Source organism: Centropristis striata, chromosome 20 (genome assembly GCF_030273125.1).
Source record: "Centropristis striata isolate RG_2023a ecotype Rhode Island chromosome 20, C.striata_1.0, whole genome shotgun sequence".
Classification (NCBI taxonomy): domain Eukaryota; kingdom Metazoa; phylum Chordata; class Actinopteri; order Perciformes; family Serranidae; genus Centropristis; species Centropristis striata.
The window spans coordinates 9,715,815-9,733,997 of record NC_081536.1 but is presented as its reverse complement, the minus strand read 5'-3'; the positions used below and the strand labels follow the sequence as shown (position 1 = coordinate 9,733,997).

General features: G+C 39.2%; 1 protein-coding gene across 5 annotated transcripts in view; it reads left to right on the top strand.

The window, feature by feature from the left end:
* Positions 1–18,183, top strand: part of LOC131993618 (neurexin-1a-like) — a 265,891-nt gene that overhangs the window by 125,966 nt on the left and 121,742 nt on the right. For all 5 annotated transcript variants that reach the window (XM_059359604.1, XM_059359603.1, XM_059359602.1 and 2 more), the window contains 5 exons: positions 2,610–2,732; positions 3,765–4,146; positions 6,567–6,757; positions 7,522–7,695; positions 11,240–11,359. In XM_059359604.1, the coding sequence (XP_059215587.1) occupies positions 2,610–2,732; positions 3,765–4,146; positions 6,567–6,757; positions 7,522–7,695; positions 11,240–11,359 (990 nt within the window). The remainder of the gene's footprint in view (positions 1–2,609; positions 2,733–3,764; positions 4,147–6,566; positions 6,758–7,521; positions 7,696–11,239; positions 11,360–18,183) is intronic.

The following is an 18,183-nucleotide window of genomic DNA, read 5'->3' as shown; positions in this document are numbered from 1 at the left end:
GTACTAATAAAAACATACAATACCCTAAATTACAATGCCCACCACCACTAATTATATTAAAGCCATACAATGTTTCTTCACCGCTACGCACATACCCATAAAAAACAATGAAGTGCTTGAAAATTAGCAATTATGAGGACGTTCTTTATGGTTGAATTAGTTTGATTAAGAGGCTAACATGTTGACTCAGTGGTCCTTGTTACAAATATTAGCTTTTTACATTAAAGGCTGGGAGTAACATTGCCATGAAAGGCTTTCTTGTCAAGGCAGCAGGTAGTTAACATCATTATGCAGTTGTCGCTAAAAAATATTAGTAATTGCGATTGGGTCGAGTCATGATCAAAACAACCTTTCAGTGTGTTCAGTATGACACACTCTCAGTTTGAGAAGGAATAAACAGTAAAACAGTAGATTTGTTTTGACTGGCATAATTAATTGTTTTAAAACAACTTATGCTTGCTGAAACAGTTGTTTTTCACGTAGTAAGGCATTGATTGGACAAGCAGATTGCCTAGCATTGTAGCCTGCTGAAGCTTTCTTTGCCATGTGCACTGGCCTTGATGTCTGTGTTGACGGTAATCCAGCAGTAGTGGCCTGCTGCTTGGTCGGCGAGACCCTCTTCCCTCCACCTGGGTGAGTCACAGTGTCGGGGCAGGCAGCACCAGTATCTGGCCTGTCATCCAGCCAGCCAGAGCTGATTGACTGGATAATCACATCTTCTCATGCTGCCCTGTGCCACACTTCTCCACTCTTCCCTTGGGCTTGAAGTCAACGATGCAGGGAGAGATCACTGTAGATCCATCACTGCAGATAGATCACCATCAGTGAGGGCACTAGAGGGGGCTGGACGCTGCAGACAGCGGACTAAAAGACCTTAATGTCTGGCCAGCAGCCGGCAGTTTGGACCACAGACCGCTCTACAGGCGTAAACCCAGGCCCTACAGCAGTGAATGTTGTGCAGGAATGTGCTCCTTAATACGATTGACCTCTTTTCCCCTTTCCTTTCTTTCCTCCTTGGAGAGCAACAAGGACAGGATGATGGAAGGCAAAGATCAAGCATGCTTTCAAGTCCAACTCCATCCCATTATTTCATATCTCTCCTCCTTAATCCCTCGCCAGTCGTCTGGTTTCAATCCTGCCCCGGTGTTTAGTGCTTACAAAGCAGAACTGTGCCTCTGAGATTGAGTGTGTCCCAGTACTTTGGCACCCTCAGATTTGCATACACATTGCATCGGGGGCTTTGAAGATTGCAGAAAAGGAGGAAATAAATAGCCATAAATGGGTGCAGGGGAATGAAGATGGCACCCATCTGAAATGCTCCCCACAGTGGCCAAGGTATGGGGAGCCTGGGGATTTTAATACTGTCACAGTGGCACGTCCTCATTGGCCTGTTTGGTTATGTGTGCCCAGCAGGGGAACATCAGAGTTGCATGGCAATTCAAAAGATGCTCTAAGACGGAGGATGCATGAAAAAATAATGCGTTGCCCCAATTGGACCAATGTTGGAATTTCTAAATGCAGAAGTGTATCTTCGAAGTGATTTGTCTTTGCTCGTGAGATCACAGAGATCGGCTGCAGTCGCTCTGAATTATCTGTGATTCTAAATTTGATTATCTCTCCTTGAGGTTTTTGGCACCATGATTCTGTGTGACATCTCTATTACTGCCCGCAAGCAGTGACACACTTTATGTTATATTAATATGCTAGGAGTCAGTGAAGGAATGATTCACAGATTATTTTTATTAGTTAAATGTTAATCAGTTGAACGGTCATCTGGTATTAAATATTGCTTTAATGAGAGTGCATCAAACTTGATAATAGAATTTGTGCAGTTTCCACTGGTGGTATCAGCTGCTGGCTCCCTGCTCTTTTTCCAAAACACCCATTTTATTTTCAAGGGTGCTGATAAAAATCACATTCTGTATTTCCTGCTTTTAGTATTAGTGGATTTCCAGGGACAACAGCCTGTCTGTTTTGCTTTAGGGGCTTCTTATCTCCACCAAGGACAGTGCTGCCATTATGCAAGTATTTATTTCCATATCACTATTCATGTCATGTGGTGGACATGAGGGAAAGCAAATACTGGGTCGCACTGTCGTAGGTAAACAAGATGGAGAGTGATGCTCAGTGGTTTAGTACCTTGCTCCGTCATAGCCTTTTGGTAGTTATATGCTGCCACCAAGTGGCATCATAGGGACAAAGAACTATTGCAAGAAATGAGACCAGCTTTCATAAAAAGTCTAATTATCCCGTTTCTGAGACACATTTACAGCAAAACAGTTAGTTTGAATATTGTTGGGAATAATAATGTGACATCCTGATTACTGCCTCCCTCCTCTTGGTTTGAGGAAAATGGTGCTCAGTGAGAATTCAGAAATTTGATGCCCTATCTAATGATGCGATCAGTACAGCAAATGCAAGTCAGAACGATGTGTTTTTTATAGGCCACTAACGATGTTTACCTTAATGTTTGCTGCCTCTGTCAAACTACTTAACTCCTTGACTCTGTCCTCCTTTCGATCTCCCCCTTTCTCTCTCTCAGCCTGTCTGTAATGTTTGTGCTTTGGATGCATGCATGTGTGTTAACCGTTGTTTGGACTGTCCTGCAGGCAAAGGTCCCGAGACTATTTTTGCGGGTCAGAATGTGAACGATAATGAGTGGCACACAGTGCGTGTGTTCAGGAGAGGCAAGAGTTTGAAACTGACCGTAGATGATCTGCAGCCCGTGGAAGGTACTTCTCATCCTCTGTCAATCCTTTTTTCTTTTATAAAATGAACTATAGTAATGTATTATTCTGTACAACATGGTCCTGCAGCAGGTTCAAGCCTTCATTTGTCTTTCTGATAGAGTGTATTATTGATGCTTTCATCCATTTTGGACAACTTTTTTGTTGCTTTTTCATCAGATAGTGTCTAACAGAATGATGTTAGATATATGTCTAAAGTCTCACTGCAAAATTCATTCATAAGCTACAGTGTGAAGGATTTTGTCATGGTGGGAGAATGGTAACAATTAAAGTTAATGTTGCATTTTACAACTATATAGACAGTATGTGAAGGCTTGTTTTCATTCAGCAGTAGAACGTTTTATTTTTAGATATACAGTATGTACTGTTCTGTTTTGTACTTGTACTTGTCTGCATAGTACATTTTGCAACGCTGTATTACCGAATGTAACCTAACTGCAAGAAAACAGCAAGAAAACAGCAACCCTTCATGACTAATTCACAAAACCAAAACCAAAACTTTAAGAAAGACAGAACTTTAAAATAGAGTTGCATCTGATTGTTAATTGTTCGCTGCACGACTGAAATAAAACCAATGCTAACTTAATTTACATTAAGTCTATTTCTGGAGTTATTATTTCATTTCTTTAAAGGTATAATATGCATAATATTTTGTTATTATTTTGAATGGATTCACACAAAAATAATCCCTCTCAATCATTACTTCTAGACTGATTAGAAGTGTGTGGCAGTCTGAGACTTTGCCTTCTGCATGTATTTTCTCTTTTCATTTTGCTGTGTTCAGGATGTTTCTGGATTTCAGCCTTTGGGCACAAAGCTATGAAAATGTGGACACAGCTCCAAAAAATAATTCAAATGTAGCGAGGCGAAACGCCAAGCAACAATTTATGCACAGTGTGCCTTTAACGTCACATGGTGTTACTGTAAATGTAGGGGATTTGTAGTTGACTCCTAATTGTAAATCATTTCTCCTTCAATAACGTCCCCTCTCTCCCTTCCTCCCTCTGCTGATCAAAGGTCAAATGGCAGGTGACCACACCCAGCTGGAGTTCCATAACATTGAGACAGGCATTGTGACAGAGAAGCGCTTCATGTCCATGGTGCCCTCTAACTTCATTGGCCACCTCCAGAGCCTCTCCTTCAATGGCATGGCCTACATAGATCTCTGTAAAAACGGTGACATTGATTACTGTGAGCTCAATGCCATGATCGGCTTCAAGAACATCATCGCCGACCCTGTCACGTTCAAGTCACGCTCCAGCTATGTGACCCTCACTACTCTGCAGGCGTACTACTCCATGCACCTTTTCTTTCAGTTCAAAACCACCTCCTCGGATGGCCTCATTCTGTTTAACAGCGGGGATGGAAATGACTTTATCGTGGTGGAGCTGGTCAAAGGGTAAGTGGATACTTCACTGTAAAAGTTAATGCATAATAGACTGTATTTGTATTGCACTTTTTTAGTCTTAATCGACCACTTAAAGTGCTTTTACACTAGAATTCGGCTTTCACCTATTCACACACACACACATACATGGTACAGCCTTTGGAAGCAATACGCAGTTCAGTATCTTACCCAAAGATATGTTGACATGTAGACTTCAGGGGCCAGTGATTGAACCAGCAACCTTCCAACTGCCTATAAGTATTAAAGCAAAAACGTCAACTACCTGTTCTCCCAACTATTTACATTCAATTTTGTTACATCTTTAATGGCTTTAACTGGGCTTTTTTTCAGACCCTTAACTATACAGTATTTCATTAAATTTAACAATCAATCAATCAATCAATCAATCAATTAATCAGACTTTATTTATATAGCACTTTTCATACAAGAGAAATGTAACACAAAGTGCTTCACATAAAAAGGAGAATAATAATAATAACAACAACAATAATAATTAATAATAATAATAATAATAATAATGATAATAATAAAACATAGAAACAAGCAAACAACCTCCGCCCATTTCCAACCCTCCACCCCAACCATCCTATTAAAAACAAAGTGAGGAAGCTCCATCTCAGCGTCGAGCAGTGAGGAAACACTGGAACCAGGTTAGAAATTAATTAGATAAAATAAATAAAAATCAAGTAAGGTAAGATGAAATAAAATAAACAATAAAAGATATTTATTTATATATATAAGACTAATTAATAATAGCAAATGAATAAATAAATAAAAGAGGAGATGATGTAACACTAAGATGCATGAGCAGAAAAAATGATTCAAGTAAAAGCCAAATTAAAAAGATAAGTTTGCTCTTTTAACTTCATTTGACTACATTTTTGGTGCAGGAATAATCACTATGGTGTTTTGTGCACCCCTGCTGTGAGATTACTTGTCAAGCAACAATGTTGCCGGTCTGAAACGTCTTTAGGGAAATTTGAAAATTAAGTTTGATGTGGCGTGGGTGTCTCTCTTGTGCCGGTTCAGATGAGGTAGCTGCTCATGCATCAGTGAGTACACAGCTTCACATAGCTTCATTTGTAGGGCAGACCCACCTTCCACCAGGTGTAATGACAAGGAACACTTTAAACTGTGCGGAATTACTTATATATTAGTTTAGCAAGATGTTTATTTATGTAAGAATGTCCACATGAATGGATTATGGTTTTTATGATGCTCTTTTTACTATATGACAGTTTCCAAACCGAATATAATTCTTGACAGCTTTTTATGCCATTACCATGGGAATTCAAATTCTTTTCTTATCACCTCTATGCCAGAATATTTACTGAAAGAGCTGTCGGCTATTACTGTTCTTTCTAATCTTCATGAAGGCACAACAAATACCCAACATAAAAGGGAATCAACTACACAAGGGCGCATTTCTTATTGCTGAAATGCAGCCATAGAATGACCTTCTTTTAGGTAATGCCTGAAGTTAAGGTATTATTCAATGTGCTAAACATTAAAGTCATACATTTTAATTAAAACGAGCATGCAAATCATAAATTGCCTGAAAACCAAATAATTTAAGACCAATTTGTTCAGCACAGCCCACAACCCTTTGTTAATGCTGCAACCTGCCAATTATTTAGCTCCTTTTAAGACAGCTGCACTTTGTGATACTCTCATATCTGCACATTGGAGCACACAGGCACAGAGCAGCAAGCACGCACACTCTTGCTCCAGTTTTCACAGCTTTATTACACTTTTCTCATTCTCTACTTTTTGGTTTCACTACTCTTATTATAATCTGATGCATTTTGTCTGCTGACTGGGCTGCACACGACATTCAGAACATTAATGTTGCAGTAAACACCTATTAAAGGGTGTAAAAAAATAAAGAGGAGTAATAGTGTTCTGACCAGAAAATAAATTCACGCTCGCTCTTTGTATGTTTTCAACAATAATATGTTGTGGTAGCCGGTCCGGCCATCCATGCATGTTAGTGCATGTGAGTCCCAATGTGTGTCCCACTTGCTGCCTCTCTGCATTGCTCTCATTCAAAGGTTATCATTGATAACACCATTCAGAGCCACATTATTTTTGCTCACTGGTTCCCCCTTAGGTTACACCGTTAATTTCTACCCCACTGTTGCCCACCGTTAGCTGCTAGCCGCCGGCTCAGCCACTGCCATGGTGAGAGCTCTGTGCAGGTGATATGCTCTAGTCAGCTATTCTAAGCACTTGATGACAAATATGAGACTCTGTATATGAAATAGAGTTAAATAATATATATAAATAATTATATACATATTTTGGGGTTCTGGAAACAACTTCAAAGCCTGTTTTCATATTGCCACGCTTTCATGTCCTTCCACTTCTACCCATGGCTGCATTGACTCATGCTGTTAAATATCTGCTTCCAGCTACCTGCACTATGTATCCGACCTGGGGAATGGAGCCCACCTGATCAAAGGCAACTCAAACAAGCCGCTGAATGACAACCACTGGCACAATGTCATCATCTCCAGGGACACCAACAACCTCCACACCGTCAAGATTGACACCAAGATCACCACACAGACGACCACAGGAGCCAAAAACCTCGACCTGAAGGGTGTGTAGGCATAGTGAATCCTTATATATATATATATATATAGATATATAATTTAAGATTTCATTAAATTGGGCCAGCAGGGGCCTAGAGGTGAGAGAAGCAGGCTTGTGACTGAAAGGTTGCACCAGCAGGATAAACCCTGCAGGGGTGGAGGGAAAAGGTAATGCTTGGCCCACACTCATTACCACCACTGAGGTACCCTTGAGCAAAAATACTCAACCCCCATCTGTTCCGAAGCCAACACTAATGGTGTGCGTGTGGAGCAGGCGGTTCATAGGAAAGGCTTTGCTTTGCCAAACATCATTTTATAAAAGTTATTTAAAAGAATGATCAGTTAACAAGATAAAAAACATTCTAACGAACGATACGGGCATAATTAGTGTGCTATCTTGAAAATGTTGTAATTATTGTAAATGAAATGGTACAAAGCGTATGATAAATCTCTGGCTTAGACATGAAAATATAATAATATTGACATTGTATTATTATACGATGGAATGTCATTTGACACAATTAGAAATGTTTTTTTTAAGTAAAAGTGATAATTAGCCTCTTGAACTCTTTCATGTGGATGAAATACTTCATCAAACAAATCTTATCATTATTTATTATTATAAAAATGCAGTTTGATTACAATTCAAATGTGATGTGCTTTGAATTAAACTTTCAAATGCTTGTTAGTCTGCTGCAGCAACCAAGATGTGGTGAGGTTTGTGCCATGTTTTCTCTCCACTAGGGGTCAGTATTGTCATATTTCTGCACAGGTAACCTTTACATTGGTGGGGTGGCTAAGGAGATGTTCAAAGAGCTGCCCAAACTGGTGCATGCCAAGGAGGGTTTTCAAGGTTGTCTGGCATCAGTGGATCTGAACGGGCGGCTCCCAGACTTGATGTCAGATGCTCTGGACTGCGTGGGACAGATAGAGAGAGGGTGTGAAGGTGAGTAGGACCTCAGCCCACTAAGAAAACAAAAAGTCTGACATCGCTTTCAAGCTTATTTTGTCTAACTCACTGTTATAAGGGTCACTGTAACACCATGCAGTGCTCTAATGCTGCTGAGTTCTTTCATTCTCATACTTGTCCGACAAAGACACACATACACTGTGAAGCACACCCACACTGCCAACCTGTGGCACATAATTTAACATCCATAAAGTGTGTTAGTATTCTGTTAGAATGCATCAAGCTCTGACACTCCTCCACAGGCAATCATTTCTGTTTCACTTAGCCATAATCTGATTATTCTCTCTGCCATATTTGTACTGCCAGTGTTATTTCCCATTTTATCCCCATTCTGTTTTGCTCTATGCATGCTTGCTGGATATGAGAGTTTGCCAGAAGCAATCCTTTTGAATTATGTATGAAGCCTTTGTTGCATGCATGAATATCATTTGCCCAGTCTAATGTGTGCACCACATCCAGAGACAATATTTGATTTATTTTTCAACTTCACTCACTTAGTTTAATTTCACAATTCATCCACTCTTTTTCTATTGAGTACGCAACTTCTGATCTTTTCATGTTCCGACATTACAAATGTAATCAAATTCAGTGCCCTGCTGTGCGGGTCTGTCAAACTTGCTATTTTCATTTTGTTTTTTTTCTTTCTGCCACACAGTATCAACGGTCGCTCTCAGTGTAAAATTGTCTCAATGAAAACACATTTATTGAAGTGTACTAAAGGAGTCAAAAGGTAGCATAAAGGCGGTTAATTTCTCTCACTAAAACACCAACCATTTCAGTGTGCATTAGAGAAAATATGCAGTTTTCTATCGCTGTAAATTGAACATAATGGACAAAGCATATCTACTTCCCATATTAATGACTCAACAATTGCATGCTTTTTCTTCATAATGCTGATGCCATTTTGAGAGTAGCTGCTTTCACAGTTTGACTTAATCCGGTCTCCATTATACAATAAAATTGTTTCCCCTTTGGCTCTTTGAGGACAGACATCTGCCTCATCCCTCGCTCTGTCTCTCCTGCTTCAACAGTCTGTGTTTCTGTTACTCCACCTCTGACGTCTGGGTGCTTTACTAACAGCTGGTATACTTTGCCTTTTCCTTTCCTATTATTTTGCTGACAAAAGTTGCATTGATGAAAGCTGACTTGCAAGGTAGATAGCTTTGTCTGTCTGATACAGAGTCTGATGTCCTTCCTCCCTTTGCATCTGCAATGCCTCTGCCCCCCCCAACCCCACCTCTCCACAGTCTCTACCTCCACACTTTCCACTCCCTGAACAAGATATCTGCCTACTTTGATACCTGCCGTATGGAATGGGCTTCAGTCCCATAGGAATACAAGTATCACTACCATCTTGTATCAGAGTCTATGGGTCTCACTTTTTGATTTTCACCCACATATTGAACGTTGTCTTTGTTGGGCATAACTTTGGTTTTTGACGTGATTGTTTTCGTTGACATACTGTACATATATGAGATAATTTTGCATGACTCATAAGTTAGTAGTTTTCATAACAATGTTTTCTCCTGCATGAATTTCCTATTTAAAAAAAAAAAAATCAAGGTTTTAATTTAAGCTTCAGTCATTTTTATGTTTTACATGAAATTATTCATTGTTGTTATAATTACCATGTTTACCGATGCCATATTCCTGTTACCACATTGTAAGTAGGAACTACATGGATGAAAAGATTTAACAGTTATAAGTCTGCTGCAAAACAAGTAGCAACACTGGCTGGTCATTTAAGTAAATTCAGATGCATTTTGATAAATAAATAGCAACATTGTAAACTGGTAATAAACACAACTTTGAAACGAAGTTATTATTCTTAACTTTTATTCTCACATATGAAAATGGAAAGCGTTACAAAAATGGAGCTCTTCTTAAAAAAGTATGATTCTGTATCTTAATAATGTGAAATGCTAATGTCTTATATTCACTAGACATATTTATAAGCCATTTATGAGCCATTACACATCTGGTGTCTCACTGTTTACTGGACTCCCAAGCTAAGACAAAGCAGGCTCCATTATATTTGTGACACATTAGAGATATTATAATATGAGCGATTTTGTGGAATCACAAGTATATCATGAGTTAGATGCAATTTAAATAGACACATATTGAAATTTATTGCAGAAGCGTATGAAAAAATGTTCACTGTGTGATGCATTTGATTTTTTGCATTTTTCAGCCTTGAGTAGGCGAGAGCAAACACTTAATCTATTAAGCAGTTACCATAGCTACTCTGAGGCTTAGCAGCAGCTACTGACGCTACTCTTTATTCAGAAAAGAGGATGTTTCAGGGTAATGTTGTAATGTATGTCTTTATTCAATATAATAAATATGCACTTAATGTGATGTACATGTGTTCCAAAAGGACATTATACAGACATGCAGTAGTAGACTACTGTTTGTGTGTCATTATTTAGATTATATAGTGTTCATGTGCCATAAATGTAGTTCAAACATCATAATGTTGATCATTAAATACAAACAAATTGACAAATAAAGGTGGCCAGAATTACGTAAATAAACCCCAAACTAAAATAGTTCCATAATTAAAATATTTAAAAGTAAAAACATCTACATATAGTAAGAGCATTCATCCATACTAACCTGTGCCATTCCACTAACATTTCTCCATTAACTGACTAATGCAGCATCACTGTCACAAAAACGGGCTCTACAGTCTGTTCAGCTGAATACTTACTGCACATTGGCTCAGACCGACAGAACGACTGACTGACTGATGGAATGATGGAAATAATAGATGCATAAGCACGAAGATTAGACACTCTGACTGTAGACACATCTGGAAGCACTTTTACATGGCTATTCAAAAAGCACATGCATAACTCAGGCCCCGACTGCTTACAAAGTGAGCGCCGTTGTCCTCTGACCCCATTCACAGCTGGCTTTAACATGCATTCTCTGATTGCACTAACCATCCGCACAGGTGGTCAGAGACAAGTGGCCATTTGGAGGAGGAAAGGTGAACTGGATTAGAGTGTGCACTGTATACTGTAGACACGTAATAATAATAAAGCTACATCAGATATAGACATGCTGCTGTATTGTACAAAAGCCAGATTTAAATGAGGGCTGTAATCTAACACATACAGTTCCAGTTAATATTCTGTACTCTGCTTTTCTAAAATAAACGTAAAATAAAATATGGAAATCATGAATGGCAGTTTAATCTCAACACAGATGGTTTTTTTTGCTGATTCTGTACATGTGCCTGTTTAATGAATACAGTTTAATTCTTTGGATAGTCATTTGGCTGCAAATGTAAATGTGTAGCAGCTTTTATAGAAGCAATATAAATATGGCTAATACACAGCTGTTAGTGTATGCATAGTGTTCGTATGTTTGTTCTGTATGCCTCCATTTGCAGAAGCCTATTGTCTGTATGTTCTGCGTGACATTTGATTTCACTGCAGAGTCAATCTGCAGACTGTGCTTCTCCTTATTATAAAAGTCTGCTCACCAAGTTGCTATTTGTCTCCATATTCAGGCCCCAGCACTACGTGCCAAGAGGACTCGTGTGCCAACCAGGGTGTGTGTCTTCAGCAGTGGGAGGGTTTCAGCTGTGACTGCAGCATGACCACATTTGGAGGACCGCTGTGTAATGATGGTAGGATTCCACTTTCTGGTTCTTAAATGTCAATGGTAGATAGTTTCTGTTCATTTTTTAGTACAAATAAAACATAACTTTTGCGTGGACCCTCCATTATATTAGGGTGATAAGCCTTTTCATTTAATTCAAGTCCAAACAAATCACAAAAAAAACAAGCTTCAAGCGCATTCCATCTGTTAAGCTAATTAAACAATTGCCGGAAAAATGTTGGTGTCAGACATTTAAAGGTGGGTGTTATCACCAACAGCAGGGCCTTTTTTTATCCTATGCTTTCACACAGCACTTGTGTTCCAGCTCATATTATTTCATCTCTGCGTTTTATATGTGTGCTGTGTATGTACTGTAACTCTGTCAGTTAGAATGAATCTTGACACAACTTATTTTTCTGTGGCTCTGCTTTGAATATACTATATTGTCTTCATTGAGGGTGTCGAGAGCGGTTGCGACTCAGCAGGCCAGAAACTCCGACATTGTGACATCTGGCTGACAGTTCAGTGAAAGCTCATTAAAGTTTGAGAGATGCACCACTAGAGGGAGCAACAAACATTGTGTTCTGCTAAATAAAACATCAACAAGATCAACAAGCAAACAAAATAAATGGCATTAACCAGCAACACACTTATTATTTATCACCAACGTCTATGCTGCATGGACCGATACCAATTAAAACCTTATACACGCTAAAGATTTATCCTTACCTTGAGCCTCATGATGCAATTTAAAAGTTCTGTGATATTAATCTCTCTTAAAGACAGTTAAATAGGTGTTTTGTTTAAGGAACTCTGTGCTCATTAATGTTTAGCTTTTGAGAGAACTAGGGTAATGTGTGCTCCTCCTCTAGAAAATGGGCTACTTCCTTATGCAAAACATGCACAGGGGATTTTGTTTGGTCATTATTTTCTTCTGCAGCGGTTCACACAGTAAGGGGTGAATGGGCAAAGTGCTGAACTGCATTAAGGAGAAAAAGAACAGAGTGGGCACTCTGGAGATGACAAAAAAAGCAGAAGAGAGAGCACCATAAATGTTAATGCATTCTGTGTCACTTCTACCAGCTTTATAAGACTTCGTCTTTTGTTATCAACAGAAAGTGTTAATAGATTACCGTGCAGCCTCACACACTGAACATATCTGCTGCCTGTGATAACACTAAAAGGATTCCTGTGTCCATGAGATGTGAGCTTGAGTGTAGCCCTCCTCTGCTCGTTTTACTCTCGCTTTCATTCCTCAGACCATGTGTGGATCAACAGAGGAGTGGGGCTGTGCTGGAGGTGTTGAGGGATATTTTTGATGGCGAACTCCTCGTGAACCTTCCTTTAAGGGAGAAGAAATGCAGTTTGGAACTTTTTTTCTTTCTTTCTTTCTTCCTGTCATACATATTCATCCTGAGCAGGCCCATACAGCTCATTTACAGCGCTGGGAGCAGAGCGGCTCACAGGACATGTTCGCATACATTATATCTGAGCAGAAGTGCTCAACCTGCTGAGTCTAGTTACTGCAGCCAGTCTCATTATTCCTACTGACCTGACAAAACAATAGCATGGATCAATATGCATGCCCAAGGGATGCCATGTGTAACCACAAAAGAAAAAAACCCAACATACTTTCCAAGAAATCTCCTTCACTACGGATAAATTGAACTCGTCCTTAGAATAGTGATGCAAGACAACCTCACTCTGCCAAGGAAATTCTATGAGGAGGAGAAATGAAGCTGGAGATGGTGGGGTTTTATCTGTGTTGATGGATTGTCATGGGGATATAGGAGAAGGGGGAGCAGCAAAGGAACGAGAGAAGCGTCTCTGAGGAGAATATCACTTTTTACCAGCTATATTTGCATAAGCTGAAATGCAGGCAATTTACAACAGAGCAATGGGTCGCCACGAAAAGCAACTTACATAGGGAGCTCACTGCTTTTTCGGATATTTCTCCAGTGGGTAGTCTGCCTTCTCAGGAGGAGAAAGACTCCATTTCTCAGCTCCTGGCCCCATAACATTCACAGCTGGGATGCATTGTACAGCTGTCAGTCACAAATCATAAGGGAGCTAATATTATGTCTGGAAGTACAATACAATACCACATCACCAGCATCACTCAGCTTATGTTAATTCAAAATGTAAATCATTTTTAGCAGAAAACTGTGTGTAGTCGTACTGTAATTTCATTGGTTTAAAATCACGAAACTCAATTGTAGTGCACTAAATCTCAAGAAAAAATGAAAAGCATTATGTGGCTGTGACTTTAAATACATTTAATGCGTTTTATTATTTTTTGTAACACTGTTTCAATTATTACATGAGGAAAAATGAAGAATTCAAAGAATTGAAACAATCAAATAAAAAACACATAGTAGCTGTTAAGCCTTTTCTTGGAAAATATACTATATTTTTGGGAAATATAAGTCTTGACTAAAACATATTTTGGCACTCTGTTTTTCCTCTGAAGTTTGGAGCTGTGCAGAGAAAAATGGGGCATCAGTGACTTGGGATCATTTTTTAAACAAGTGAAGTAAAGAGAAGTGTTTGAGAAATTGAACATATAGAACGAGGCAAGTCCTATAAATCACTGCATTGCAAGTTATAGCTAAACAAACACCTTTTCTGACTGTTTTTATTCTGTGCGGGTTCACACTAGTATACAATATAGGGAAGGAAGACACCCGCTGCGTTTTGAATGTTTTCAGCCCATTAAATGGCGCTTATCAACACCTTATCAATACCTATGTGCACACTATTGAATGGATGGTTGTAGTTTTGCATTTAAGTGTAAGCATTAATACTACGTGATTAAGTTTAGGAAAAATAAACTACATTTTGTCTTACTGATTATTCCAAAATCGCATGAATGCAGCACAAAGTCCCTATCTTGCATTGTTAATCAATCATTTGTGCCTGCCCCAGGGTTTGGATCCGTTCCAAGTATTAATGACTTACTCCTTGGCTCCATGTTACACCCTTTCACCAAGTTTAATAAAAATCAGGGTGGGTGGACGGACAGGTGGGCAAGCACCATTTTAAAGTTATCAATCAATAATGTGTTAACCCTTAATATCTCTGTGTCACATGTTGTGTGTTGTCAACCTTCAACAGTCTACAATGAGCATAGCATGCACGTGTTGCATGTATCCACAAACACTCTGCACTGTCTCTATCTCTCCACCATTTCTTGGCTGTCCCTTGAATGATTTATGATAAAAGTATTTCAGCTTTTGAGAACAGTGCAGCACTTTACTGTTCAGGATGATTGGCTGGATGATGACATAGATATAAAAACAATCTTCAGACTTTCTCTTCATCTCCCAAACACTTCATCTCAGTGATGTGCCAATACGTTATTTGAATGAACTGTGGACACCGAGCCTTGGAGTAGTATTTTTAGAACCAATTATCCCCACTGGGATACCTACAGTCAGTGAAACTGACTATACAAGCCACGCTGGCCAAGATGAATCTCTCTCAGATCATCACGCACGTAAGATGAACTATGATGGTTGTGAATGGTGTTAAGCACACATTTGGTCTCATCACTACAAGCTGTTTTTGATGCCAGCAGGAATTAAATGGCATGTGGAACACATTTTCGTTGGTGACCCAGAAAGAAGACACAGGCTGCACGTATCTGTGTGTGATGAAGTCATCAGTGGTTTAGTGCAGGCACAAACCAATGCTGGTAATCAGCCAAAAGCAGAACATTACTAGTGTCTTCTTCGGAGCTTAAGAGAATGAGTTGATATTGCCATATTGCATTCCATCTTCTCTGTAATGTCCACTGGGGTTTGAAGAAGTGTTCTAGTTTTCATTCAGAAGCTGCCGTGGCGTGTGTATGTGTGTTTGTGGGACTTAAACTCCTAGTCTAGACCTCCTGAGGGAGTTGGCCTGCAGTGGTCAAGCGACTGACTGTAATGTACAGAGACAAACAGAATGGTGTTTGCTGTTGAGCTAAAGTGGGTCGTGGAGAGGCTACAGCAAGGGGTAAGCCTGGCCTTCACGCAATTTTCGTCTCGCCTGATTGCTCCTCCACCCAGTCTTATAGCCGGAGCTATTAGTGCCATGTCAATATTGTATCAACAATGGAGGCTGTTTGGGTCTAGTCTCCATTGTCTCTGCCCAAGGGGCAAAGACGAGCCCCTCTCACTTGATTTCTAATGTGTCTGAGTCAATGCTCATTCTTGTGTCTTTATACCTTGAGAATAGTCCGTCTGGGCCCCAGGCTCACTATCCACTATGTGATCTGCATTAGACATGGGTCTGATTTCTCTTAAGCCCAAAGTAAAAGGACCCTATTTCTGTCATGTGGCCCCTCTTCATGTAGTCTTACTTTATAAAACAGAGAACCAGCACTGACACGTTTGTTGCATCAGTCCACGAAAGTCAGAAGTCAAATAAATATTTTAAAAAGACTACAAACTCAGAATCTAAGAAAGTTCAGAAAATAAAAAAAATAGGGTGGTGGATTTAGCAATGCATCATGTTGCTAGAATTCTACATTGTGTGAATTTTTGTCCTCTGATTATCCAAGAATAGCATTTAGAATTTACATGAACAATTATTTGCCCCAGTTTAGCTTCTCGTAAATCTTCAGGCATGTTCCTAGAATTTCCTTTTTGTATAAAATAGGGCACTTGTGTTTCGGTACAGTCGTGACGGCCCTCCAGATTTAACATGCAGATAAGAACACACACAAGCGCACACGCACGCACGCACACGGACAGACAGGAAATACAGCAGACAGTTTTGTCCCAGTCCTCTGTGGTGGCATGCGAGGATTAGACCACTTAGTTTGGTTTGGATCAATACAAGGGGACACTCGGTCCAGTAGTGAGGCCAAGGGGATATGAGGCACTGGAGTAAACAGCCTGCTGTCACACGGAAGTAATGTTCTCTTTGCCCTGGATGTGGCCCTCTTTTAATGCAGCTCAGCGAAACAAATCTATGGGTCTGAAAATATTTGGGCTGCGGTGTGTATTGAAAGCTTGGCCTAGCTTTGAGCAGCCATTGTGCCCCGAGATATGAGAGAAGCAGTCTTAAGTGCTTCAGTGTATTCACTTCAGTAACCACACACGCTTACACGAATTATAGCACGTCCTATCTCAAGTTTAACTGATCGGATGTAAGGCAGCGGAAGGCTTTTTACATGTACAATCAAATGGCCCCTCCATGTTTAAAGTGGATATTTTGTATTTTCCTAAAAAAAAAAAAACTACATTATATTGATATTATTTCTTATAAGCAATTAACATTATTATTATGGGTACACATGCAACATAAAACAAATATACTCATATTATAAGAGTAACTGTTGCTATAAGTTATATCTTCATTATTCCCAAAGACCAAAGCCAATAATTCTTTATCCTACTTATACTTTGTATGTAAAGCTTGATGTATACTGTATCTTCATACTTTGTGCCATAAATAGAGCTCTGTTGTTGTCCCAGAACTATTCAAAACATATCAGTTAGCCATATTGTCGGGCAGGCTGCCTGCTGGCTTTTTGATATTGCAGTAGAAATAATATAGAAAAATATAGACAACAACATTGTCATTTGACAATATTATATAAGCCTGTCACAATATTTACTTTTGTTGCGTGATATCTATTTTAAGAATTAATTGTGATACATTATATTATTGTAATTTTGAAACAGTTTTATGCCACTGAAATAATGACAATATGATAGTTTAATAATGCACCGTTTCAAAGAGCAATTCACTTTAAATTCTTTAGAATTTCAGATATTGTAATTGGAATCCTAAAAATTTTCTCCACATAAGGAGATGATGTGAAAGTGCACCCTTTAAAAAAGATTAAAGAGGGAAAACTGCACAGCACACAACATTAACACAGGGAGAGGAAACAAAAAAATTCATCAGAAAGATTGTGGCACAAATAAAATCAGGTGTTGGATAATATCTGTTCTTTATTGATAGCTGAGAAAGAAAGAAAAGAGAGAGAGAAGAGATATCGCTGCAAGTGTTTTTTTTCTTTTTCCTCATACAATCCTTTTTAAAAAATGGTAAGTAAGTAAAATAATAATAATTTAAATAAAATAAAAATAAAATGGACCTTCGGGCTCTATTACCCCAAATTGCACGTAAATATATTAAATATTTTTCTGGCCATTCAGAGGGTGCAGATCCACTTCCATTCTTATACAGTATGTGTCAGTGTCTGCAGCTTTACAGTATAGTAGGATATGGATCTGAAATTATTTTCATACATATTTCATAGCTGCTGTTTGCTGTTCGAGATGGATATTGAACTTTTCCCAATTATGTTTATCATTCCTGAGCTATTAAATGCGGCTGTATTGCTCCATCCGCAAGTTGTTCTCTTACTTCCACTTATTCCTCACCTTGAACTCAATATACAGTAAGTGGTCACTGTCTGGCCTAATTATTTTTCAATAATTTCCGTGTTCTGATTGAGTGTCTGAATCTAAATGGGTTTCTGTGCCAGGAAGCAGTGGCCATATGTGGGTAAAGGCTGTTGGCATGGAAACCAGGTCTCCTTTCCTCCCAGTGTGGATGCTGTAACATGTCTGTAACTTTGCTCAAGCAGTGCTGCATCTGCAGGAAGTGGTGTCGAATCACTAACATGGTTTAACCGGCTCGGTAGAATACTGAGTTCTCATGAATTTCCGCACATGTACACATGACTGATATTGAAACACAGAATGCTGCTGTGAGGAGGCATGACACTTGCTTATTATGTGATGTAGCTTCATGCTGGCACTGTGGCATTAGTATGGAGGAGCAGCAGTGTGTGGCATATGTCAGATTGCTTCATAAGACCATGCTGCTGTTCATACGGTGTGACAGAGCTGT